Source organism: Alosa pseudoharengus, unplaced genomic scaffold (assembly GCF_046254945.1).
Source record: "Alosa pseudoharengus isolate Yale_2024_CS ecotype anadromous, Long Island Sound unplaced genomic scaffold, YU_APseudo_1.1 YU_APseudo_1.1_scf_24, whole genome shotgun sequence".
Lineage (NCBI taxonomy): Eukaryota > Metazoa > Chordata > Actinopteri > Clupeiformes > Clupeidae > Alosa > Alosa pseudoharengus.
Genome location: NW_027468689.1, coordinates 30,251,215 through 30,278,836, shown reverse-complemented (window position 1 = coordinate 30,278,836; position 27,622 = coordinate 30,251,215). Strand labels below are relative to the sequence as shown.

Below are 27,622 nucleotides of genomic sequence, written 5' to 3'. Positions count from 1 at the left end.
AGTGCCAGTACACCACCAAAATCCCTCTAGCAGACATCACCGCCTCTGCTCCACTCTCACACACACACACACACACACACACACACACACAGTGCATGCAGAACTATTAATTGCATCAAGCTCACTACACACACGCACACACACACACTACAAAGAGCACCATCACTGTCCAGCAGAGTATGAGAGGAGTGTTGGAGAAAGAGTTGTGTAACTTAACATGTGATGCTGTTCAGGGCCTACATATCAGTGCGGTATTGTGCATAATTTATTTAAGTCACGCAACTCTAGCCATCATAATGCGAGAAATTCCCGCACACATTTTTGCGCTGTCTGATAACGTTAATAATGGAGCGGCGTGAATGTGGGACTATTGACTGGACGGACCAACTTCTGACTTCAATTGAACGTAGCCCAATGCAGAGACACACAGAAGCGCGCAGGACCACTTTGCGGGTGCCTCTCTCTCTCTCTATCTCTCTCTCTCTCAGCAGGATTTGTCACTGCTGCTAACCGACAGGAAAGGAAAACAGTTAAAAAAGTTTAGCTGTTTAGGAACTGTATAGAGTGGCCATGAGACGCAAGGGAACATGGATGTGTTCTCTATTTGAGGAACGTTATAATCGATTGCGGACGTGAACAGACAGCTACAGACACGGAGCCCATAGTAGGCCTACTTTCACTGTCTAGAGTGCGCATTCATTACGTGAAAGAGGTTTTATAGAAAAACAGCGATCAAGTAATACCAAATTTATCATGATGTGTTGTCACCACCACTTACTCCTATTAGAAAATCAAAACCGAAATCATGTAAGTGAGGACTATGTTAAGTGTTCTCATTGACGCCTGTAATAAGAAAAATGCTTAACATCGAGGACTGTGTTCTTAATCGATTTCTCTTTGTAAAATGTATGCCCCCCACACACACACACACACACAAAAAAACTGTATTAATCAAACAAACAAATGATTTTTAAGTCCTGCTGTTATGTCTCACACCAGAAACACAACTGCACACACATTTCCTGCTTTCAGACGACTCCTCATTTGTCCTCTTTTTTTGATCATGTCAAGACTTCTGTGAGCATCTGCTTTTTTCACAAGTGATTGAGAATTAGTTCCAAAAACACCTCAAAATAGTGTTGCGCCTTATTCCTACCTGACCACTCACAAAATAACCATGCTACATTTTCACTTCCATTTACACATATTTGTATTGCTGAACTTACACTTTCTCCTGGATGTAGCTTGTTAAAAATCTCAAAATTACTTTAATTTTACAAATATGCCCCTGGTTATGCTGCATCCTCTCCTCCTACCCCTATGCTAAAAGGCATTTGGAGGAGTTTTGGTCTCCATATGTGTGCCTGGGAGACGAATGCATTCACACTGTGTGTCAATAGTTTTAATAGCTAAATAGAATATGCCTCTGCATCTGGGCTGCTTTTGGGAGATCTCAGTCCATTCCCAGTTCCTCTTGGATGCATTTGCAATCACCGTTTCAAATGGAGAACCCATATGCAGATATCACTCTCTTGCTGCAGGTGTATTAGCGACCAGGTGTAAATGAGTAGGCTGAATGGCACAAGTGCCGGCTGTGCATTAACTCTTCTGCTGAAAGCTTTTCTCGTAGGGCACTCTGCCCAGTATGGCTTTGTGTATTTATGTGCGCGTCATGTTCAGTCACTGCCTTTTAAAGATGTTTGTAAGACTTGTGAGAATAGCCCGTATTTCTGTGGTGACAAATGAAACCTATTTATTCCATGTTGCAGTTCTGTGGCAACTGTTGTAGCCTACATATTGAAGTTTATTATTTATTGTTGGAATGCCCTCCTAGTGATAAAGTAGAGTAAAGTAGTGTTAAACATGCACCTGATTGGTGCTTTCAGAAATGGCTTTGAGTGAATCTTGACTGTGGTTGGCTAGCTTAGCATTGGTGCCAAGTAGGTCTGCCATGCAATTGGTAGCCGTGGCAAAGGGCACTCCAGGAATGTATTGTGTGCAGCTGAACCCTAGTGGCACTCACTGATGACTGGTTGCAGTGACGAGATCGCCTGTGGCAACAGTGCAGGGTTGGCTCGCTCACGGTTCAGAGGAAAAGCAGGCCGTGCCTTCCCCCAAGAGACAGACGTCCACCTGACATGCTTTCAGACACACACACACACACACAGACCATACACACATGTGCTCAGACACACATACAAGCCCACCTGCTGAGCATGTCTCTTTGTCTCTCTCTTCATAGTTGGCCTAGATGGCCTAGATCTGAGGGTTCTTTTTGTCTCTTGCTCTTCACCATGATACTATCTCCTTCAGTTAGTGTCCTGTTTCTTGATGCTGTCTGCTTTTATTCTACCCTTATGACAGGCCACAGGAAAATCTGCTTGCCATCGCTGAAAATGTGTGGTGTGGTATATGTGGTAGGTTGTGATATTACAACCTGTTCTCCCGTTATGTTTCTTTGTAGATCGTTTTTGTGGTGCTAATTTCATATGACTAGCATGTAGCATAGTCTGTAATATCATACTCCTGCCTTGTGTCTTTTTTCTGCAGGTATGTTTTGATATCAGAGTCTCTTTAATCTTCAGCAGTTCAAATACTGTGGTGCCAGTCTTAGCCGCCAGCAGTCATTGCTTAGGTTGTGTGTGCAGAGTGTGTCTCCATATATGTGTGAGGATGAGTAAGCGAGAGTGTGAGTGTGTGTGTGTGTCTGTGTGTTTGTAAATGTGCCCTTGCAGTGTTGGATTAGAACTGTGTGTGTGTGTGTGTGTGTGTGTGTGTGTGTGTGTGTGTGTCTGTGTGTCTGTGTCTGGATCCTCAGGGTCAGGTGTTGGCTGTTCTTAATGAGGTTCTCCCGCCGTTCTGACAAGGTGTCTCCCTCTCCCCGGTTGACACGCCGGCGCCGTCTCTGCTCCCGTTTGCGCTCTGACAGAAATGACATTCCCAAAGCTGGTGCTGCCAGCCGCGCGGTCGCCTCTTATTTTGCTCCTGTCAATCACCTGTCCCCACCTGTGATCATCTGCCTGTGTGTGTGTGTCTGTCTCTGTGAGTATGATTTTTGTGTGTGTCTGTCTGTCTGTCTGTCTGTCTGTGTAGCAGCAACTGGATGCATAGCAGTAGATGGATTGTTTCTTGAAGTTCAGTGTTTATCGTCTCGGAGGAGTAAGTGTGTATAGGTCATGTCCACAATTTGCAAAATAAGTGTGTGTTTGTCCGTGCCCAATTTGTCATTTGTAATTTCTGTATAACATTCGTTGGGTTTCCCAGTGGCCCTTTTCCTTTCTGAGTAATTACACTTAAATTCTTTGGACTTTAATCTGGAAGTTTATAATGAAAAAAGCGCACGCGAGAGAGAGAGAGAGAGAGAGAGAGAGAGGACATTTCTTCATCCGCCAAAAGAATAAGAACACAAACTTCTCCCAAAAGCCACCCAGACTTTCACTTTGTGCAATTATTGGCCAGCGGTAATTACCAAACTGCAGCTTGGCACCGGTGTCAACAGCAGCCCTGCCAAAGCTATTTCCTCAGCAAACAGGCGTGAGCGCTGGCCTGAAGACAGCATTGTGGACATACAAATAAGACTAGACAGAGAGAGAGAGAGAGAGAGAGAGAGAGAGAGAGAGTATGTTGGAGTCCAGTTCTGCTCTGCTGTCTCCATTGATCACGCAGAGGTCTGTCTGATCTGAAGCCTACAGTAGGCCCCCAACAGAACTGGCTCCACCTACTACTTTGCGCCCACCCCCTTCAGACCCCAACCCCATTGTGGGGTGTATGTGTGTGTGAGGGATAGACAGTAAAAACAGTGAATGTAAATTAGTGTATATGTGTACGGGAGGGTTTGTGTGTATTTTACATCAATACCCAGAGCATTTGGCCGAAGTGCCCATTGCCTTTTCAGAATGCCATTGGATTTCTGGCTTTTTATTGTTTTGGAAATGAGTTATTGATTAAAATTGCACTCTTTTTTTGCTTGTCTCATCTTTACCCATTTTCCCCTCTTTTTTCCCCTCACAAGTGCTGCTTTAAATTCTCATCACTTTATTTACTAAATGCTAAAAGCAAATCATCGGTACAGCAAGTTATAGTTCAGTAACACCCTGCAAAGACTATAACTTATGTAATAGCAGCATAGAAACAAGCTTTCCATTCTCTCTTTTTCTCTTTCTCTCTTTAGTCTTTCTCACAAACCTTTGTGTTATTAATATGCAACCTTCTTCTCCCTCTTACCCTCATGAGTAAGTTGTTATGCAGACTGCTAATTTAAGGGAGCTGAGCTTATTATTGCACGTGACCCATGTCCTGTGTGTTCTAGTGCATAGTGCTTGTACTGTGTACAGTCACATATAAGAGCTGGATCTTTACTGACAACCAGTGTGTTCCAGTGATAATATACACTCTTAAAAGGAATGTGTTGTCCCTATCTGGACACAGAGATGTGTTAAAAAGACAACGCAAGTTGTGTTGATTCAACGCAAGTTGTGCTATTTTCAACACACTTTGTGCACAAATTTTGAAAGGAAACAACACAAACTTGAGTGGTCACAGAGCACTCTGGACACAGAGATGGACACAGAGATGTGTTAAAACAACACACTCTGGACACAGAGATGTGTTAAAACAACGCAAGATGCGTTGTTTCCAACACATTCATTTTAAGAGTGTACAGTCACATATAAAAACTGGGTCTTTGATTACCATAAGTCAGCAGTATCTTTCTTTCTCTGAAGTTCCCCCTCTCTCCTTTTATCTCTTGCTCTCGTTCTTTTTCCACCTCTTCTTCTTCCCCTTGTAATGAGACTGGTGCTTTCCATGGTAAAAGCGCAGAGCAGAGTGGCTGTTTGGAGTGGAGGGTTATGGGTCTTCACGAGACTAATTGCTCATTTACGGAGAAGAAAAGACTCGTGCTTGTGTACGGACGAGCTCTTTGATGATTCATGCACAGTGGCCAGAAAGGGTGGAATCCTTCACGCGTTACAGCCCCACTCTCTCCCGTCTGTTCTTCCCACTGCTGACTGTGCCCTTACTGGAGGGGGAGAGAGAGAGAGGGAGGGGTGGAGGCCAAGGACTAGATCACTCCACAGTCTCTAAAGAGGCACTTCTCATACATCCTCGTTCCTGCTTTGCCTGTGACCATTGGACCTCTGTGCTCAGCTTCAGGCCAAAGTGTTGCACTTTTTCTTTAAAGGTCGAAAAGGCCACCATCTCTCTCTTTCTCTCTCTCCCTCTCTCTCTCTCTCTCTCTCTCTCTCTCTCTCTCTCTCTCTCTCTCTCTCCTCTCTCTCTCTCTCTGTCAAGCACTTGTTGCTATGGTGGCTGAGGCTGACTCACGCAGGTAGACAGATGGCCTTGCAGCGGTGCGGCGGAACATGTGGACAGAGCTCCAGTGGGTAGATGGGGAGAGAGGGCCGCTGATGCTTGTTAGCCTTCAGGCCTGGAGTCATCACGCCCCAGTATTTCAGCACTCTGTCTGTCTCCTACCCTCAGCGTCATATGTGTCTCTTCATTCTCCTCATGCGCTCACTCACTCTCACACACAGACACACACACACACATACACAACCCCCACTCAATAACATATGCACAGGAGTGTTCTTCAGGCCATATGAATATGACAAGACATGAAGCCCCCGCCCACACACCCATTTTCTGTTTTCATTTCCTATATTTATTGATCTCTCTTCCCATCACTCTTTTAGACATTTAATATGAAGTGTGTCCTTAAGGTAAGTCCATGTGGATTAGATCCCATAGGACTATCGGCGAAGTATTTTTCCAGTGATGTGTGTGTGTCTGTGGGGGAGAGAGAGAGAGAGAGTGAGTGTATTGAGGCGTTTTTTGTCCAGGTGTCTGTGGAGTTGATTACAACGCTCTATGCGGCCACACACAGAGCTTAGTGCGCTTTCTCTTTCTCACCATGTCTGTTCAAATCAAAGACATGGCCATCAACTCACTCCAGGAGAGGATTGTGTGCGTGTGTGATGGAGTGAGAATATGTGTTTGAGGAAGCATGTATATATCTGGATTTCCTGTCATGAATATTGAAATCTGCAGGGGGTTCACTTGGGGTTGCAACTCCCTTTGACAAGAGTTCAAACCGTCAAGAACAACCCCACTGCACCTCTTTTCTTCCCTGTTTTTCCTCCTGTGGAGAAGAGTCTGAATGATCCCTCGCTTCCACTCATGCTGCTCCCATACAGCCCCCATTCACCCCCCCCCCCCCCCTATCTCCCAGCTCCTTCTTTTATGCTGTCTGCCTCCTCTGTTATTCTTTTATCTTTTAGCACCTTACAGGCTTTCAGCCCTCAGTGTCTTTCTTCTCCTCCCTCTCCTATTCTCTCTCTCTCTCTCTCTCTCTCTCCAGCCCCGCCACCCCCCAGTGTCCATCCCGGTCCTCATCAGGTAGGCAGATTATGAGGACTGACAGCCACAGCACAGCCTCCCCCTGTGAGGAAGCCATCGTTTTCTACTCAAACAAAAGACCGGAGAGGCATTTTACAAAATACATCCTGACCGCATGGAGCTTGAGGACTGGAGAGGGGAGGGATAGGAGAGATGGTGGGAGGAAAAGAAAATGGAGAAAGGTGGAGACGACATTGTCAGCCTTTGTTGTGGGGCCGCACTTAGTGACGCTGGCATTTCCTAAATGGGATCCATTAGCACAGCACCAGGGGGATTTCGTCTCTAAGTCATAGCACCCGCTCGGACCAAGCAGGCAGACCCAGAGCCGCGGATCCCCTTCCCAGAAGTCCCCAGGGCCAGCATCATCAACACAGGTGCACAGAGGACTGCTTCTCCTACAGTGCCCCTGAAAACAAGGTGCTTTTTTATCTTCCACGGAGCTGTGGCAGCACCATAGGCACCTGTGTAGAGATTAAGCCTGATCCGTCTCTCACCCACGTTAAGCTTGCGTGGCGCACGATTGGCTTTATCCGCTAACGGCGTCAAGCCGAAGCCACATGCCACCGCTGCCTCTGCAGTGATCAGACCCATGCCACTCTCGGAACTAGCTCAAATGAATCGCACGCCGTAGGACGACATCAACAGGTTTGTATGCATCCCTTCTGCACAGCTGCCGTGAGATTGCAAAAGCGAGTACTTGGGTTATGCCAGGGCCGAGAAGCCAACGTGCGAGTATGCAGCAGAGCAGTCGCCTGGCTCCACGCCGGCAAAGCCCGCCGCTTAATGCCGCCTAATAACGACACTTGCTTTGCTTCCTGTGTGGCACAGCGCACTGTTCCGCATGCGTGTCGGTGGGGGCTGAAACACACAGCGAGAGCTGTGATTAAACATGCAGAGAGAAAATATGCACCGAGTAATCACGGCAATGTAACGAACAGACACCATCTCAAAAGCAGCAAGATCTCCTAAAAAATAGCGAGAAAAACAGCCAAGACTCTTCCACACAGGATGGTGGTTGTAGCAAGAAAACTCCGACCACAGATGCCTGGTGTTTGTGTATCTGTGTACGTCTTTCTCTCCTAGCAATTTCTTGTGTGAAACCCCAGTGATCTCACACACATGCACACACACCCACGCAAACACTCAGCACGCGCTTAGTGAGACAGCTCATCCTGTCTGACAGCGCAAACGTGACACCTAATGCTGACAGCTATGCAAAGAAAACACACTACTGCTGTGAGACTTGAGGAAGGAAATCATACAGTTGATGTGCAGACCAGTGATTTTCTTATTTTTGTTTTTTCAGTAGCGGCATCATTCATCACAGCACATGTCCTAGTAGAGGACTGTACGGCGTTAATCCTCTGCTGTGGCTTCTGGCACCGCAGAACTGTCAAATCGTCCTTAAGTCTGGAAACCCCTATCGTGGCGTTCTGTTCTGTTCTGTTCTGTTCTGTTCAGTTCAGCTGAAACAGTGAAGAGCAAACAGAAGCATGGGGGTGTAAAGTGAACACTGGAGAGAGAGAGGAGCAAATGGAGGAGAGAAGAAAAGAGGCGAGTGAACGAGCGGATGGTGGGACGGTAGAGGGAAGGAGAGAGAGAGAGAGAGAGCGGTGGAGGAGAGAAGAGCGGGCTGGAGCGGAGCAGAGGCTGCGTGGGCCTCTGATTGATGGGCTTGACGAGTGGCTGAGCCTCCATCAAGAGCTGCAGGGAGGCTCTCCAACGCACTCCAGCCCGCTCCACTCTGCTCAGCTCCGCCCTCTCTCCAGCACTCCCACCCGATCTTTCTCTCTCTCCTCTCCCTTTCCATCCCTCTCTTCTCCACTTGGGTCCATTCCTCCTGCTGCCTCTCCTCAGTTTTTCTCCCCTTCTCATTCTCTCTTAATTGTCATCCCATCGTTCTGTCTGTTTTCAGTCGGTCATATTCTGTCTCTTCAGTATCCATGACCTCATCTCCATGATTCCCCATGTGTTTCTGTTCTTCCGTGTGCACATTCTCTCCATTTTGGTCTTTTTCCTTTTGCTCTCTACTCTACTCTCTACATTCAGTGCTAAAGTATGCATCTATCTATCTCTCTCTCTCTCTCTCTCTCTCTCTCTCGCATGTATGTAGATCTAGCTTATAAGAAACTAGCCACCCAAAAATGAATGGTTTGCCGTGTCTGAATTGTAGGTGTTCTTAGCATCGCACATCTCTGCTGGCCAGCCTCCAGATACAGCCCAGATACAGTTCCCAGTGCGGTCACATGGGAGCACAGTTCACCACTACTCTGCACTCCACACACACACACACACACACACACACACACTTAATGTAGGTGATCATAATCAGCCTTATCCGCCAGCCCTGTGTGTGAGAGGCCAGACACTGTGCCATGCCACACACCCCTCCTCGGGGATCCATTCGTTCTTATCCCCTCATCTCTGGATGAAGGAGAGGATCCCGGTGACCTGGCGCTCTCTCCCAGTAATTGCCTCTCTCTCCCCCGTCACACAGCTGCTTCTGGGATGGCTCTGCCGGCTGTGGCTGCAGAGGCCGCTCTTCTTCATTTGAAATGACATGGGCTTTCTGACAGGGAAAAGGCCAATCTTGTGTGTGAGTGTTTGAGAGGGTTCTTGGAGAACATGCTATGCAGAGGCCTGCATGCTTGTATGTGAAGAATTAAACCTTCGGTGGTGTTGCTAAAAAGCACACACCCACCCACTTCCTTTTCTGAGCCTCTCACTTCCTGTGAAGCCACAATACACTACATTCAGTCATATATATATATATATATATATACATACAGTGGGGAGAATAAGTATTTGAACCCATGCTAAAGTTGACTAAAAAGAGGAATATAAAATAATCTGTTAGAAATTGATCTTAATGCCTTAGTTAAAAAAAATGATTAAAAATCCAACCCGAACACCAATTTTAGTGATTGAAGAATGTATTGTATGTATCGTAAATGTTCTTCCTTAAAATACAGGGGTAATAAGTATTCAACCCCTATGTTAAATTCCTATAGATCCATGAAATAAGTGGCCTTTAAAAATAATTTGCCTGCCTCTATGGGAATTTAACATAGGAGTCAAATACTTATTACCCCTGTATTTTAAGGAAGAACATTTATTTATTTATTTACGATACATTCTTCATTCACTAAAAGTGGTGTTTTTAAAGGTTGGATTTTTACTCATTTTTTTTAATTTAGGCATTAAGATCAATTTCTAACAGATTATTTTATATTCCTCTAGCATGGGTTCAAATACTTATTCTCCCCACTGTATATATATATATATATATATATATATATATATATATATATATATATATTTATATTTATACACTGTATATATCCACATCTTTATATATATATTTATATACATTTATATTTATATTACACGGCTCTTCAGAGTGCTGCAGAAAGTTCCATTCACATGAATGGACCTTCCCAACGTTCGGAGGTCTGTTAAATCTATATAACTACCTCTGCAAAGTATATAATGACCACTGTCAATGGCAACAGGTTTTGTGCGTTTGATTCATGTTTTTCATATCGTTCCACAAGAAGACTGTTCACTTATTGTAATGGAATTTCATTGAAAGTGAAAGTCAGCTAGCAAGACGTTGCCATGCAACACCTGAAACTGTCAAGTTCTACCTGTGTGGCAAACTATTTATTTTGTCACCGAAAACCATGAAACAGTAGCAAAATCATTTTTAAAAGACCCATTATGTTCAGTTTCTTTTCTCGTTTTGGCAAGTAGCCATATAATAAGCGGGATAATGTATTGTCCCTTGCATATATCTTGCAGGCACACATCCCTACATCAGTGCACAATAATCTAGAAGTAAAGAATTTGGTGCTTCCACACTCTGCCACGAGATCTGCCATGCTGTCAGCCCAAGTGCATGACCGACTACACCATCACTTTTACACCACACTACATACACTCACGTGTGCCTTATAATTTACACACAAACAAATGCACAGCACAACAGAAACATACACAGCATGTCTATGTGCTCCAGACTCCAGCAGTGTCTCCCAGGCCACCGCTCTGCTTAGCAATGCCTGCTTATTTGTGCTTGCTGAGTTCTTTTGTTATTTGTTTTATTTATTGCACTTTTTTATTTATTTGTCTGTTGCTAGTTATTTATCTCCCTTGTCTGTGGGTCGCTTGGGTAATTGCAGGTAGTGCACACCGGGGGGTCTGTTTCACATTGATGTCTGACTGCACTTTCTGTTCCTAGATTTAAAAAAAAAATCAGAGCAAGAGAAAGGGAGAGCAGAGTTAAAGGAAGAAAAAAAACAATGAGCTGGAAAGAGAGAGATGAAATAGAATCATGTTGCTTCTCTGGAAATGAGACCAGTGTGTCTTGTCTGTTTGTATTGTGTTCTCACTCTCACAGACCCACACAAGCACTCTTTGTAGCTCTCCCATTTTAATGCTTTTGACATTGGCATGGTAGATATCAGATGAGCTCTCTCAGCAAATCCCTCATCAGAGGCAGAAGGCTCCACATCACACTGTAGTTACTATGGATGTATTGAATGAGCTGACCTCTCCCTAGCATTAACATCATAGTGACAGGCTTGGGACAAATACAAGCTGTCAATCAAGCCTTAGGGGAATGACACTGGCAGAAGCATTTGACTGACACCACTCTAGGTCAGACCGGACAGTTGGATCATAATTTAGCGCGTGCACTTTTTTTACTGAGTTGACATTAATCTTTTATGGGTTGTTTTATTAGTGTAAGGTCAAGGAGAGGCTGTATTGTGTTCATGTTTGGATCTGTTAGAATAACCCATGTACCGGTAAACTGAATAACTGTGTATAACTCGTTACTGTTAAATTGCTTGGCCTGAGATCCCCCATTGCTGTATGGATTAGATGGCAGTGTGGGAAGGGAAGGATGATGCTTTTAAAACCATTCCTTTGGCATTGCTCTTCTGCTTAAAGACATGTAGCCGGCATGATGAATGCCCCGTGAGAACCCGTTAATGCAAAGTTGTTTGCGATGGAGCCCCATCATTCGATCTGTACATGCTCATGCGAAACAAGGGAAACCATTATAAAGCAACACATATGTCCTCCTCTTACTCCTTTTCAATTACCAACCACCTTTCCCTCCAGGGTCTCAAGGCCACATATCTACAAACAAATACACACGTACACACACACACACACACACACACACACACACACACACACACACACACACACACATACACATATTGTTCTGTGCTTCACCTGGTCATGCTGATTGGATTCCCTCAGTATTCCTTTAGGGCAGTGTTTCTCAAACTTTTTTTCTGAGGACCCACTTTTTAAAAATGACAGACTATCGCGACCCAACTCGTGACTGTGGTAGTTAACAAACTAGAGCAGTGGTTGGTTCTCAAACTTTTTCATTCCCCACTTTGATCAAGGGGGCATTCTCGAGCCCCACCTGTCCCTCATCGCTCTAAGAAAGTGGTAGGTCAAGCTTAAAATTGTCAAATTTATTGAAATAATGACAAGTTCTAAATATATCCTCTTCAACAGAGTTAAAATCAGCTGGTGCTGCAGATATAATAATAAATAAATACATACCACACATATTTCTGTTTTCCAGCAACATATTAGGAAGCATAGGCCATTTTACAGTTTTGTACAATATCAATGAAATACCAACATGCTGCATTAAATGGATCCATAATCCAGTCATACTGAGCACTGCTGGTTGGGAAATATTTTTGAAATAAACTTTGCAGGGATGTGATGTAGGCCTACTGTTTAATGCATGGGATCACAAAAGTGGCTCCCAATCAGACGTTTCAGCGATTTCGCTCAGAAATCTCAAAGGCATAATACTGTCGCGGTCGAGGCGCCCATGCTCAAGTTTTTTTGGTGAATGCAGTAATCTTATTTGCTAGGTGAGGTAGGTGCTTGTCTTTGCCTTGTAACTGGACATTTAACTCAAATGTATCGCTAAGATATATCAAATATATCGCTAAGATAGGCCAGCTTCGTCAAGAAATGTTCATTAGTGAACATGCTTGCAGATTCAAACATGCGCTCTTCCTCCAAGAAGAGGCGACTCGGAGCTCAAACACGCGCGACAGCACTTTACCTCGGGAAAGCCACCTTGCCTCGCTGTGAAACAGTACAGCCTTTTGGTCAGCTACCATCTCTTCGCAAAGTGCGGAGAATAGACGCGTTTTTAAGGGCCGGGTTTTGATGAAATTCACCACTCTCACAACAACGTTCAAAATCTCATGTAGGTCTGGACTAACTAGGACTAACTAGCTGCCTTGACACGAGCGCTTCCCTGTGAATAACACAGTGCGTCCATTGCGCATCGGGTGCCACCTGGGCCCAGGCTACAGATAAAAAAAATGTAAAAAAACCTCCTGTTTTTCACGTCAGTTCGCGCCCCAGCATGTCTCCGCGACCGCGACCCACAGTTTGAGAAACGCTGCTTTAGGGCATTTGACCACAGTGGCCCCAATAACTACCGACCCTCCTGAAGGAACACAAGCCGATGCAAACACATGTTTGCCTGCTTGAAGAGGTCAAGGGAAGTGTTCAATGTTTCAATTGATCCCGATCAATACCTCCAATCCAATTCCCCTCTGGCAATCTCGTACCATGCTGCAAGATTATGCTTCTCTTTGACAGCTAAGGCCTCGCCAAGCCACCACAGACACACACACACAGACACACACACACACACACACACTTCAGTGCTGAGGGAGACATTAGTTTGACTGATGTCTCTTACACTTCCCGGGTCCCGTTGCTGCCGGCATAATGAATATCTCTGACGCGCTCGGTATTGGAATTCATGAATTCCCTTCTTTTATAATACGCCTGGCATTATGGTGAAACATTGATGTGATTTCTGTCAGGGCATACACCTCTCTCCACAAAAAGCCAGCATCTCTGGCTGTCGCTGCCCGCATGTTCGCACAGCTCCCGGAATGGAGCGGGAGGGAGGGAGGGAGGGCGGAGAGGAGAGGAGAGGAGAGGGAGAGGAAAACCCGTAAGAAGGGAAGAGTGTGTGTGTGTTGTCAACACATGAGGGACGTAGCGGTGCGTGTCTTTTTAATTGCTCCGGTTGAGAGAGTGCACTCATACACACACCCACACACACACATTTGTGTACAGGCACACACACATACAGAGATGCACGTGCAAGCTGGACCCCAGATTGGTTCTCAGTGGCACAGAGCAAAAGCATGGCCTAATTTGTGTCCTTTGTGATGCTTTCAGCTCTCTGTGTGTGTGAGATCAGGGTTGGGTGTGCAGCTCAATCATAATGAGTGGCTACTGCCAGCAGTGCAGGGTTGGTGTGTGTGTGTGTGTGAGAGACCTCCAAAGGTGCATGTGTGGCCTGGTCTGTAGGGTCATTAGGGCATTATGCAGTCTAACGCGGCTTTAAGAACATCCCAGTAGAGATTCTTTCTCTATGTGTGCCTATGGTATGGTGGTGTGTGTTCCATTTAGAATGATGCAGTATCCTGAGCACACAGAATAGTGTGTGTGTTGTGTAGTGTTGTGCTTACAGTATGTAAACTTTATTTAATGTTGATGTGTTTTGATTTCCTTAAGCTGCGTAGTGGTTTATTATGCAGTTCATGAGCCTCATTAGTTCACTAGGTGCAAACAAAGCTGCTGTTCTCCCAACCAGTAGGTAGAGAGCAACATAATCACACCAGCATTCAGAGAACGTAAATCCACCATACCCATGTTTTTGTTCACTATTGTTTATTATATTGTTATTATTTTATCATCATTTATTTATTTTTGTTGCTCTCACTGACTCTTAGCACTCGAGTCGCTGTGTAATCTAATTACGAGGCGTTTTTACACGTTTGTTGTGACGGGTGCATCCACGCCTGGCCGGAGCCATCAGGAGATCTTCCCCCCATTAGAGAGGGTAAATATGGATGCGGCGTTACTTTCTCTTATTAGAGAATAATAGTTGCAGACCAAGGAGCGCGGCGAGGCGAGTGGGTGGCGGGCGAGCGCAGACGTGTGTGCCGTCAGAATGGCAATGAGAGCTGACCTTTAGTCAACGCACTAGGCATCCGCCTTTATCGCCGACGCCAAAATACTCATTAGAGATTATGAGCTGAAACAATTCTCCTTTTCTTTTTTCCCTCCACACACCCACCACCACCACCGCCGCCGCTCTCTGACGGCGCACGGCGGAGTTTAATTAAAAAACACACAACCTTCCACCCCGCCATGCCGCTCCACCCCGCTGCTCCGCTTTTGTCTCGGCGCCACACTCCGCTCCATCCTGCTGACCTGAGCAAGATTAGGAGGGGGAGACTCCCCCGTGTGATTAAACACAGGGCACTGGCGGCAGCAGTCACCGTGATCTGTGATTGTTGTTATTTTTCATTAGCCCGACAAAATACGGAAAAAATGGCTAGCCACAGGGCGCACCTGCATGGTTCCCTGTGCCGGGTCACAAGGCTAACTCATAAAGGAGACGTGCACGCCAGCACACACACACGCACGTATTTAAACGCAGCTGATACATCTCTCTGAGAGTGGGGGGCTTAACACACGCAAGCGTTATTGGGCGTCTCAGGGGCCATAGCTCAGACCTCATTAACCTCTCTGTCTCCAGAGAGAGGCACGTAGCACACACCCTTAATCCAGCAGACCAGATCTGCAGCTCTTAGAAGTGCTAGTGCCAGTAATATACAGTCTAATCACACAGTCTTAGTACCACTTAGGAGAAATTGTTTTCATTTTGTGGATATTTACTACTGCAGTGACCGTAGTGGAGGCGGATATGGTGGTTATTATGCAGCATATAACAGCTCACCAGCAGCAGAAGATGAGTCTTAATAACACCTGCCACTTTGTTAGAGTCTGACACCAGCAGTGGAGATGCACTCGGGGTCACAGAGCATTGTAATTTACAGCATATAAAACAGGCGTCAGTGCCTGCTTGCTGATGGAGAGAAGAACAGCCCTCACAACCTCCCACGCAGATGCAGCAGGCGAGGGGCCACCTTAATGATGGCACTCAGTCGCAGACATGAGTGTGCAGGTGATGGGTGGGGAAGTGCTTCTCAGGGCAAAGCCAGTGTCCACCTGCCCAAATCTGGGGCATTCGAGCTCGACCCAAAGCACTGTCTTTGGATTCCGTGCTAGAATTGTACAACCTGGGTAGGATTCTCCTGTCCACAGCACCACGTTTTAGATGTTCTCTTGATTTGCTACTGATTCATACATCATTAGAGGGAAAGAGATCAGGAATGGACAGTGACAGCAGTGGTGGAAGATGATGTGTGTTTCTTTAAAAAATAAGGAAAGATAGAAGGAGGAGGATTAGAGGAGGTAGATCTGAAGCCATCAGCCTGCCGAAAAGAATGACCCCTGTCTCTGGGCGCTGGTCTAGGGAATGTGAATCGGGCATCTACGATACGATCTGGCAGATGAGCTTTTATTTTTAGGACACAGAGGCTCCGGCAGGAAAGATTTATAGGGCTTTGAGTGGGTTGATCTTTTTAAATATTCAACTTTGAATGAAATATGGAGCATGACTCCCGGCTGTTTTGAATTTATAAGTGCATCTCGCAAGCCAGGCCGTGCATACAGAAAGACGTCAAATACCACTTCACGCACACACACACACAAACACACACACGCGTTCCCACATACACACAGACACACTCACACTCCACTGTGACCGAAAGGTAGAGAGCCCAGTCCAACTTGAAAGGTAAAAAGAAGAAAAGAAGCTAAAAGAGGAGGCGGTGGGGGAAAAGAGAGGGGGATAGAGGGAACATTGGAAAGTAGTGTTTCAAACAATGCGTGCGTGTTTGAAGTTTCCCATTTGATGCTGGAACATAATGCTTCATGAGAATTCTTCAAAAACCTAACTCTTGATGGCCACTGATACATTAACCTATCTGTTTCAGTTGCGTGCAAACACTGTGTTATCGCTTCGCTCAAGAGCACTTTCATTTAATTGGTGTTGAGCGAACATTAAAACAATGTTGACTCGACCAGGTCCGAGCAATGCCCTTGCTGCGCTCTCCGCTTGTTTTAGTGTCCTGGGCACTGTTGTGCCTGTGGTTTCGTGTAGCATCACACAGTCCGCTCACGCATCGGCCACTCCCCTCGCGCGCACTGGAGAGCTGGAGGATGAAAGAGGCCTGGTGCACGAGATGGGTCTAGGGAGACACAGCAGCAGCATCAGGACCACTCTTCTCTGCTGCAACCTAAGCCTTAATCTCTCCTCCCCCCTCTCCTCTCCTTTCTCCCTGCTCTTCAAAGGTGTCAACATTCTTCACAAACTAAACTTGGCCCAACTCACTCCCTCGCATCCCAAGTCTCAATCCCCCTGTCTGCTTCCTCTCCAGTCATTTCCACTCTTCCAGTAAAGCTCTCTTCATCTTCTCATCCCTCCTGTCCTCTCCCCTTGTCGCCCAACTTCTCTACTTTTCATCTCCCAGACTGCTCTGTACTTCCATCACTCCCTGCTTCCTTGAGTTCTCTTCTTTGCTCCTCTGCTCTCTCCTCTCCTCTCAACCAAATGCTCCTTCATTCATTCCAAACAGAACTCACCTCTTTCATCTCCTCTTCTCTCTTCTCCTGTCCTCATCTCTCTTCTCTCCTGTCCTGTCCTCATCTCTCTTCTCTCCTCTCCTGTCCTCATCTCCTCTTCTCTCCTCTCCTGTCCTCATCTCCTCTTCTCTCCTCTCCTGTCCTGTCCTCATTTCCTCTTCTCTCCTCTCCTGTCCTCATCTCTTCATCTCTCCTGTCCTGTCCTCATCTCCTCTTCTCTCCTCTCCTGTCCTGTCCTCATCTCTCCTCTCCTGTCCTCATCTCCTCTCCTGTCCTCATCTCCTGTCCTGTCCTCATCTCTCCTCTCCTGTCCTCATCTCCTGTCCTGTCCTCATCTCCTCTTCTCTCCTCTCCTGTCTTCATCTCCTCTTCTCTCCTCTCCTGTCATCATCTCCTCATCTCTTTCCTCCTGTCCTCATCTCCTCTTCTCTCCTCTCCTGTCCTCATCTCCTCTTCTCTCCTCTCCTGTCCTGTCCTCATCTCTCCTCTCCTGTCCTCATCTCCTCTCCTGTCCTCATCTCCTGTCCTGTCCTCATCTCTCCTCTCCTGTCCTCATCTCCTGTCCTGTCCTCATCTCCTCTTCTCTCCTCTCCTGTCTTCATCTCCTCTTCTCTCCTCTCCTGTCATCATCTCCTCATCTCTTTCCTCCTGTCCTCATCTCCTCTTCTCTCCTCTCCTGTCCTCATCTCCTCTTCTCTCCTGTCCCCACCTCACTTGTGTCTTCTCCTCTATATTTGCCTTCATCTCTCCTCTTTTTCTTTTCTGTCTCCTACCTTCTCCTGTGTGTTTCTCCTTCACTTTTTTGTTAATTCATTTTCCAAACACTTTAGTTGTTAGCAAATGTCACATCTATTCCCTCCTCCATCCTCTCTCTGTGCCCTCATGTGCTCGTCGCTCTCTTCTCTCCTTTCTCTCCTGTCCCTCTCTTCTCTCCTTTCTTTTGTGGTCCTCAGCTCATCACAGTGAGCTCATTAACCTAAAGAGCTGCAATGGGAGATTAAGAGAGAGGAGAGGAACAAGGGACCAGACCACTCCAGCGATCAATACCCCTCCTACATAACTGACACAAGTAGAGAGGGGCAGAGAGAGAGAGGGGCAAAAATAGAGGAGATAGTGGGAGAGGATTTGTTCAGGAAATGAGGCCAGACTGCTCAGCGTCCGATTAATAGACTGAATCAAACGGAAAGGGAAAGACCACCATGACAAAACAAATTCTTAACAAAAATATCCATTAAAAAGTTACCAACACATCAAATATAACGATCTTCCAATTTAGCACAGAACAAATAGACTGCCTCTAGCTGCGAATGTTTTACCACCCAGTTCCTTATTAGGCAAAAGTAATTAAAATGATGTCCTTGTCACTGTTTTGCTTCAAAACATTAGGAACATTGGCACATGCTGTGGATCAATTGTTTAGTTTCTGCTCTCCCAGCTCATCCCTGAAGTAAAAATCTTAGACCACTCTAGACTGACGGCTGGCTGTGCAAGAAAGAGGGCGAGAGAAATGGCCATTGACTAAACTCAGGGGTGTTCATGTTTGTCAGTTCGCTTGTCAGCACATCTTAAACACATAGCTGAATGTGCCCTACTTCTTTCTCCCCAAAGCTGTTCAATAGTGTCTCTGTGTGTGAGAGGTAAAAAGAGAAATTGCATAGATCATTGTGTGAATACTACCATACTCTGAGGAAGTGCAAAGCCCCAGGACCCTCCATCTCAAATAAAGCTTCTTCAGCTTCTCTTGCCTGTTTTTCATGTCAATCAAATAGCCGTTTCGCAGGCAATGACCTAGAGAGACGATGGAGATCAAAAATCCACCCTAGCTCCATGTGGTCAGGAGAAAAGATCACCGAGATGTACAGCACACACATCAGTCCATGTTGCCCAGAACTGCCATGTCATTGATGACCATATCTGGGATACAGATAGATAGGCAGAGGGGTGCAAAGAGTACCAGCGAGACACTGTAGAGTTAGGGGGAGAGGTAAGCATGGAGAGAGAGACACTGTAGAGTTAGGGGGAGAGGTAAGCATGGAGAGAGAGACACTGTAGAGTTAGGGGGAGAGGTAAGCATGGAGAGAGACACAGAGGTGGAAGGACAACTGGGAAAAAAGAGAGATGGACCCGCCAGTTAAACACAGGGCTGTGACGTTAACACGCTCAGCCCATTACCTTGTGTGTGAATGCCATTAGAGCCTAATGTGTGTGTGTGTGTGTGAGAGAGAGCAAGGGGTGGCCATCTGCACCCCTTATCAGAGCCAGGGTCACATCGTCGTAGCGACATGCTATTGATGGAGGGGCCAAGGTAGGGCCGACCTGCCTGATTAACTCGCCATCAGTGCTAATCACTCACACCCAAACAGCCCTCTCCCGCGCCTCGACACAGGGGGAGAGAGAGAGGGAGGGAGGGAGGGCAAGCAAGCAGAAAGACGAGAGCAGGCTCTAAAATACAGCTGAGGTGTGGAGAGAATCGATTAGTGTCCTGCTCCAACCCGCAACAAGTTGAGCTGTGGGTGTGTGTGTGACGGGGACGCAGACAGTTCCTACTACAAAAGAGTTTGCGTGACACACAACCTCTCCTCGTCGGTGTCCCCATTCTCATCATCCCTCTCTCTTTCCCTCACATTTTCTATGGCTTCATCCTTTTGTCTCGCTCCGCTTCTCAATGTTTGGCATTGCTCTCTCTCTCTCTCACTCTATCTCTCTGTCTCTCTGCTCTCCCTTTCCTCTATTCGCTCTCAGCCTTACTGTGTGTTTCTCTGTGGAACTTCAAAAGAGGCCTTCAGACTGGGAGCTTTGTCTGAGTCTGAAGTCTCAATATCTCTTTTGCACTGAAGGACACTGTACTGTGTGTGTGTGTGTGAGAGAGAGAGAGAGAATATGATTTCTCTGTTTTAACTGTGAAGAGCTGTATGTGCATCACACACACTCCATCTAGAAGTGGTACTGATGGAAACTACACGCTGATCGTTTGTCTTTTATTTTGTGGGTTTATTGCTGTAGCCTGCAGCCAACTCTTTAGTAATTGTCAGATTCAGAATCTATGAGTGGGTTTAACGGTGTATCTAATAGCGTTACTGTTGCCGTCTCCCCCGCTTGCTTTATCTCCTAAACAAACACAATCTGATGCCATCTAAGAAGCATTAAGCTATTTTCATTTCTAATTAATTTTTCAGAGGGATTAACACTACCTACTGCACTCTCTCCAGGAAGCATCTCTGATTAACACTCATGCAGTCATATACATAGTCTCACACACATACAGATTAATATACACTCTCAGACGTATACATAAGCGTACTCATTCTCACACTCATATAGACTCAGTCGCTCTCACACACATGCACACACAGACACATACACAGTCACACTCTCTCTCTCACATACACACTCACTCATATACAGTCCCTAACACCTTGGGAAAGGAAATATAAAACACTGTTCCGTTCCTGTGCCTGGACGAAATCTCCTTCCCTCTCTCTCCCGCCCTCTCCATCTCACACACATACACACATACACACACACACACACACACACAAGAATCAGCGCAGTGAAAATCACACCCTCTCTAAATTATGCTGTTTTCCTACCAACCGCATTAGCCATTCTCTTTCTGTATCTCAGCAAAGACGTGGTGTGAGATTGATGATGAGAATACCATTAGGTCCCGACAGAGCCGCGCCGTACCGCACCGCGCTGCGCCGACTCTTTGATATGAATTACAATAGAGCCAGCTCAGGTTCCTCCTCTCTTCCCCCTGACTCACTCTCTCTTTCTCTCTTTCTCTCTCTCTCTCACACACACACTGACTCACAGACAGGAAAACAAGCCCTACTTCCTCACCTCACTTTTTATTCTCTTTTTTTCTATTTACCATCTTGTGCTCTTTCTTTATCACTCCCTTTCTCTTTCTTTCATATTCATATCTGATGAGATTTATTGTCATGATAAATAAATACATGTGTGTTGCCAAAACACTCCTTTGCTTATGCTCTTCCTTTTATTATTTTAACTCTCAAATAGCCACATGTACTGGTAGCCATCCTGGAGAACCCATTGCCCCCATGATGAAGATGATTACGCAACAGTCGTCCTCTTGCTTTCTTTCCTCTTCTGTATCTCTTCCATTACTCCCTCTCTCTCAGAAAAACACTCACACATGTTTCTTCCATCTCTGTGCTTTAGAGTAGAATTAGACTCCCCATTCTCAATTGTCAGTTGTGGGGCGGGACAGGATGTAAGTGTACCTCGGTGGCTGTGGGAGTCATTGCTCAGATAAAACCCTTAATTACAGCTTAATTAATGTGTGTGTGTGTGTGTGTGCGCGCTAATGGGACAGGTCATCTTTCTGCTAGTCCTTCAGACAGACAGTACCGGGCAACAGCCAGATCAAACAGATTTATGAGTCCTTCTCTTAATTAATCTTTTATTCCTCACGCCCTGACCCCTTCCTTTGCGTGAAGTAATATAATTACAGTCTAATGGTCACACACACACATGCTTAAATTTGTACAGGCACACACACACACATGCAGAGTCGGTGGGTGTCCTTCTCATGCATCATTAGCGCGTCCATGCTCTCCATCTCCTCTCCAGACTGGTCCGTCAGTCAGTCCAGTGTACAGAATGAGTCTCATTACATTACCTAGACACACACATGAGCACCCTCACATAGACTTGCACACACATATAGGTTACACACCACCCTAGAGAGCACAGTGTGTTCATGCAATTGAGCTCAAAGGGAGAGGGCGAGTGTATGTGTGAGTATGTGTGTTTATAGCCTGTGGGTTTGTGTACTTATCCATAATTCCAAAATGCTTTTCCTTTCTTACTTTATTACCACACCCCAGTGTGTGTGTCTATATAAACATAAATTACCCCCTTTTCTCGTCTCCCCTCGTTTCCTCCCATGCTCGCTCTCTCTGGCTGATGCAATGGCGAGTCCCCCGATAGGCCCATTCCCGCAGTAACTCACTCATCAGCAGGCAGACAAGAAATCCAGCTGACAACTCAAAGGCAATCTTCCGCCACCGCCAGACTGTGTCTGTGCCATTACCATCTCTCTCTCTCCGTCGGGCACACACACACACACATACACACACCTCTGATGTAAAGCACATCGCAAACTCAGTGCCCTGTAGATTTCTCCGTTTTTCTCTCTCTATTCTGCTGTGTTGGGTGGCTCTCTACAGCGGCTCATTGTGAGGCTGGGGAGCGTGGAGAGGAGACGGGAGGCAGACAGCCAGACACAGCCGGCTGGGGCCAAACCTCTATTGTCTGCCATGAGGAACGCTCATACCCAGAATGCCATCCGTATTGAGAGATTGGACTGATGTGCAGGGGTAGTATACTGACACTGACACTGCTGGAGGCACCGGCGTCTTCTTCGTCACGCTGTGTGTGTATGGGGAGATATGCACAGGTGTGTATGTATGTGTGTCCCCCGGTCCGTGAGGCTGTGTGCCTGATTATGAGTGTGTGTCTGTGTGTGCGGTGAGACAGGGCCTGGTTGTAGCCGCTTGGCAGTTTGTCTGGCTCGTTAGCGTGATCAGGCGCGATTCACCGTGACTGAGAGAGGAAGCCGGTTGGGTCGGGGGACCTGCCAGCCAGCCAGCTAGCCAGAGATCACAGGAGGAGGGAGGGAGAGATGGATGGATAGAGAGAAAGGGAAGGAGGAAGTCATGGAAGAAGAATAGAGAGAGAGGGTGCAAATGAGAGAGCGAGTTAGTTAGCCCGAAATCTGAGAAAGAGGGACTCATCTGCTCGGGCGAATCGCTGGCAAGCAAACAATGTGAGCACATCCAATTGCGAGTGCGGGCCCTTTCTCCTCGGCCAGCGCTCCTCCTGCTGCTGCTGCTGAGTCCGGCGCAGGGACCGGCAAGCAGAACTGGCAGGCGCTACGACAACAAAGGCCACAGATGATGGAAAGAGATACGTAGAAAGAAGGGGATAGACACTGGTGGAGAGAGAGAGTGCAGGAAGACTAGGAGCAACACAGCACCGGAAGGATATTTCTCCTGTGTGTCGTCTGTCCCCACGTGTCTCTTGTTTATCTTGGAGTAATAGAGGGCTGGGCTTCTGGGCTGCTGAAAGGGGGTAATCAGTGCTGGACAGGCAATGGCAATAACGTGTCATTAGGGCCGCTGCACACCCTGTGTTTAAACATTCATTAAGACAGCAACGCCTGGCCTTCACACACACACACATATATGTATATTATCACATACACACTCCCTCTCACTCACTCACTGACACACACACACACTCACATTCACCCAGACATTGCAGATCGTCAGGGTTTGCCTGAGGACATAAGATTGAGTGAGAGAGCGAGTGGGAAGATAAAAACTCTTGTAAGGCAAAACAGAAAGATCCACAGAAAGGCAGAGAAGGTGCAGGAGTGACACCGGGGCAAAAGAAGTAAAACAGAAAGCCATCTGGCGCCCGGCCGACAAAGACAATGAGATGCGAAGAAAGCAAAAAGGGGCTTGCAGACAGAGGAGCGAGCGAGCAAGTCATTGGGAAGAAAAGACCTAAGACACCGGAGCGCACAAAGAAGGACGGCGTCGGAGAGAAAGCGAGAGGTAGAGAGACTAATGAGTGTGGCTTGTGCGCGCGGGGCAGGAGGTGTCGGGCGGTGACAAACGAGGTGCCGGCCACGGGGGGGAGCGGCGCGGTAATGAGAGCGCAGCGGAGAATGCAAACAGCGGCCGGGGGCCCGTCGGAGAGCCATCACCATCATCCCCACACACACACACACACACATACAGTACACACACACACACACACACCTCACATCATCAAGCCCTTTTTCCTCTCCTCCCTTCCATGTGCTCATCCTCAAATGAGCTGGTTGGTAATAGAGCAGGGATGGGGTGTGAGGCCACGTCTCTGTCCTGAGTGTGTTTATTAGTGTGTGTGCATATTGGAGGGTGTGTGTGTGGGTGACCAAGGTCTTTGTGGAGTGTGTGTGTGTGTGTGTGTATTTGCATACAGGGTGTGAGTGGGTGGGCCAGTTAGGGGGGTGGGTGTTGTCTTTTGGTTTCATGATAGGGCGGGGTCCCCATGTGGCTGGCCGTCCTTGTTAATGTGTGATCTGTACACGTAGACATGCTCCACATATACTTATGCTCAAGGACACAAGTGCTCATTATAGAAATGGGTAACATAATCAAATGAAGGCCCTTGTCTGACTATGTTAAGTGTTTGTGTGTAGGACATGTTCCAGAGATAAAATAATAATCTGGGTGCTTCTGACACAAAACAGCTGTTAATGAGTGTGTACAACAGACATTTTCTACAGATAAATAAGCTGTTTTGTGTGTGTCTGAGAGAGAAAGAGGGAGTTATGCTATGTGGTAGGTTTATTTGTAAGTAAAGGGTAAGGGTGTGTTTGTGTAGTGCTGGACATCGCATCAACACAGGTGTGTGTTTTTTGTTTGTGTAAGCACGCATCCATGAGTGATGCAAAGCAGGCTAGCTGTCATGGCATTCGGCTCTGATGAGACGATAAAATGCGTGGGCCAGAGAACTCGCCAGACCGTCGCCCATATTACACACACACACACACACTCCCACAGATACAGCTCAAGGTCACATGAATATGGATCTCCTGCTTGCAGTCTCTCTGGCGTTCGCTCTCTCACTCACTCTCCCTCTCTCTCTCACTCGCTCTCCCTTTGCTTTTACGCTGATAGAGTTTAAAGATCTGTGGCGGGATTGTAATTCATATCGCGCGTTTTGCTGCTTCCTCTCTGTCGCCAGCGAGTAGAGACGACAGGGGACTGGAGGAGAAAGGAGGGAGAGTAGGAGGATGAAGGTGAAGGAGGTGAAGGCTGGGGTGGGTGGGGGGGGGGGAGTGGTTGTCAGACACTGTTGGGGCGAAGTCAATCAGCTGGATCCATTTCATCACAGGATGAGCGCCTCAATCTGCTGCCGCCGATAAGTCAAGATCGCTGTCAGTCATTACCCCTACCCTGCAGACAGAGAGGGAGGGAGAAGGGGTGGGGGGGCAACAGAGTGAGGGACAGACAGAGAGAGAGAGAGAGAGAGAGAGAGAGAGAGAAGGAGGTAGAGAGAGAGAAGAAGCAACAGAATGAATGAGAGGGAGGGATGGGGTGGTAGAATAGAGCATTTGGAGAGAAATAGAGAGGGTGGCATAAGGGAAGGCTGGCTCCACGGAGGCAGCACTGATAATGATTTGTGTGTTTGTGAGTGTGAGCGAGAGAGAAAAGTACTGTTGTGCTCAGGGTACAGTTCCATTTCATTATGTTAAGGTGATCCTGTCCTCGTCATTACGCATGTCTGCTTCAGTCGCGCCTGCCGTTTCTCCTCCCACGCCTACCTCTCGTTTTATTTCCTCTTGTCTCATTCCCATTTGTCAAATGAATCTCTCTCTCTCTCTCTCTCTCTCTCTCTCATCTCATCTCCATCTTCACTTCTTGCCCTCAGTGACCCAGTTTCCAAAGCTGATGAGTTCAACATATAATTTCATGGGTGCCTCTTATTTCTGTCTTTGCCACCCCCCCCGCCCCCTCGCTCTCTCCATCTATCTCTTTCTCTGTATTTATCTCTCTCATTTCCTGTCTCCCTGACTTATCTCTGTCTCTCTCCCCTCTCTGTTTGTCTCTCTCTCTCCTGCAGAAAACATACGGCCCCCCCTACAGAGGTCACGCTCACGGCAGAACATGGGGCTGACCTCATGTGCCCGGCCCCCTGCCGCCCGTGATCCCCATCAGGAGATCGAGCCCCGCCGAGGCACGGGCCAGCGCGTCGAGCGGGAGAAGGGAAGAGAGAGCCCCACCGCGCCTTCAGCTCCTCCCACCAACGGCGGAGACACAGACGTGGAGGCCCTGCTCGCTCGACTCAGGGCGCTGTGAGCAGAAGGGTGGCCCCTTCACATTAGACTCCCCCCCCCCTCCTTTGTGTGTGTTCGGGGGGGGGGGGGGGGTCTGGTCTTTCGGCTGTCTCTTTCCTCACGTGGTGTCATCTCCATTAAGCCCCCTGTTTGTCACTCATGGTGTGAGCTGTGGGCAGTAGAGACAGCAGCAGTCCCAGTGCTTAGCCCCTCCCTCTGGCTCTCTCTCTAACTCTCTAAAGTCCAACCCAGAGGTTAACTGCCCCCAGCATTTTAGGCAGCATGTGTCCGCCGTAAGGGAAGGAAATTGATCTCATTCCATAAAGCTTTTGTGTAAATGCAACACGATGGTGCCGCGCACCTCATAAACACACCCCTGGCAATGAAGGGAAGGATCATGCGCCTGATAGACTGATAGCGTCTCAGTCATATTTATGAGAGCGTTTCCCCTGCACGGCTTTATATGATAATGTGGAGGGCAGCGTGCTTACAGCGGCTCTCCCTGGGGACACTGTCCATTGTCACACGGCTTCACTCCAATGATTGAAAATGACTGGCCCGCTCAGTGCGTTCAGCAGTGCAGGTTACAAACACACATACACACACATACACACGAATGGCAATCCTCTGTGATGAAGGAAATACACATTAACAGGGTTTAAATGTATTTTATATAAAGTCAGTTCAGCTTTTACTGAGGGACGTAGGGGCCTCACACTTCACTCTGCATTCCTTTGCACTATAACAAAGCACTTCCTAAATCTATACTTCCCGCTGCAAAGGTTTCATATTTAACTCAACACCATTCTTCAAATTCAATTTAAATAGTCATATACGTCCCAATCACACATTAATTAAGAGTATTTTTGTATAACCATAAAAATTGAAAAGCTTATTCGTTCTATATTAAACAAAAAATCTATGCAATGCTTTTTAATTTGCATCCTTCAGATCTTTTGCAATATATTGTCTTATCTTACCAACTAAAAATGTTTTATGCAAATATATATGTAACATTTATGCAGAGAAATATTGCAATGTTTTCTATCTCCTTCTATACATATTATATTGGCTTGTATTTCCTCTGTAATGATATGTAGATGTTTGTTGTTAAACTGTCATCTTCCTTTGATTTTGATATGTTTCTTGCTCTCTTCGTTTTTGTGTGTGTGTGTGTGTGTGTGTGTGAGAGAGAGAGAGAGAGAGAGAGAGAGAGTGAGTGAGAGTGTGTGCGCGTGTGCGTTGTGTATGCGTACTTCTATTCGCTCATATGTATGTGTGCATTGGACTGTTAAATGCAATTTTTATGGGATCCCTGCATGTCTTAGCCATGATCATGTCAAAGCTTTCAGACGTGAGCGTACTACCAACATCATGCAAGGGAATAAAAACACATCCAGTTACTCCACCTGAATGTAATTTCACTTTCTGCTTTTATGATATTTTTTGGGGTCCTAATCAAGTATTATACTCTTTCTTACTCTGAAAACAAGCTGATGTTAAATTGCTTAAATACTGTTAGACATAAAGGAAGTTTTTGTAGACTCAATTACGATTAAAAAAAGAAAGAAAAACAACGTTTTGTCTCTGGTTCATAAGTCTTCCACAAGGAGTCGGGCGAGAGAGAGGGGCAAATATATCGCCCAAAATCAAGTTGTTTATTGCATTATAAATAATAATTACCATCATCGTTCAAGTTGGTATGGATTCCAATGATTAATCTGGGAGATCTTCTGAGTGCCCAAGAATGACTATCTTCCCTCAGGACTCTAACAATGGCCTCCGTAGTCATTTGGA

At 46.5% G+C, this 27,622-nt stretch overlaps 1 protein-coding gene across 1 annotated transcript in view; it reads left to right on the top strand.

The window, feature by feature from the left end:
* Positions 1-27,402, top strand: part of LOC143142668 (protein diaphanous homolog 3-like) — a 291,988-nt gene extending 264,586 nt beyond the window's left edge. The window contains exon 29 of the mRNA XM_076303722.1: positions 25,612-27,402. Within this exon, the coding sequence (XP_076159837.1) occupies positions 25,612-25,847 (236 nt within the window). The 3' untranslated portion in view covers positions 25,848-27,402. The remainder of the gene's footprint in view (positions 1-25,611) is intronic.
* Positions 27,403-27,622: the final 220 nt, after the last annotated feature.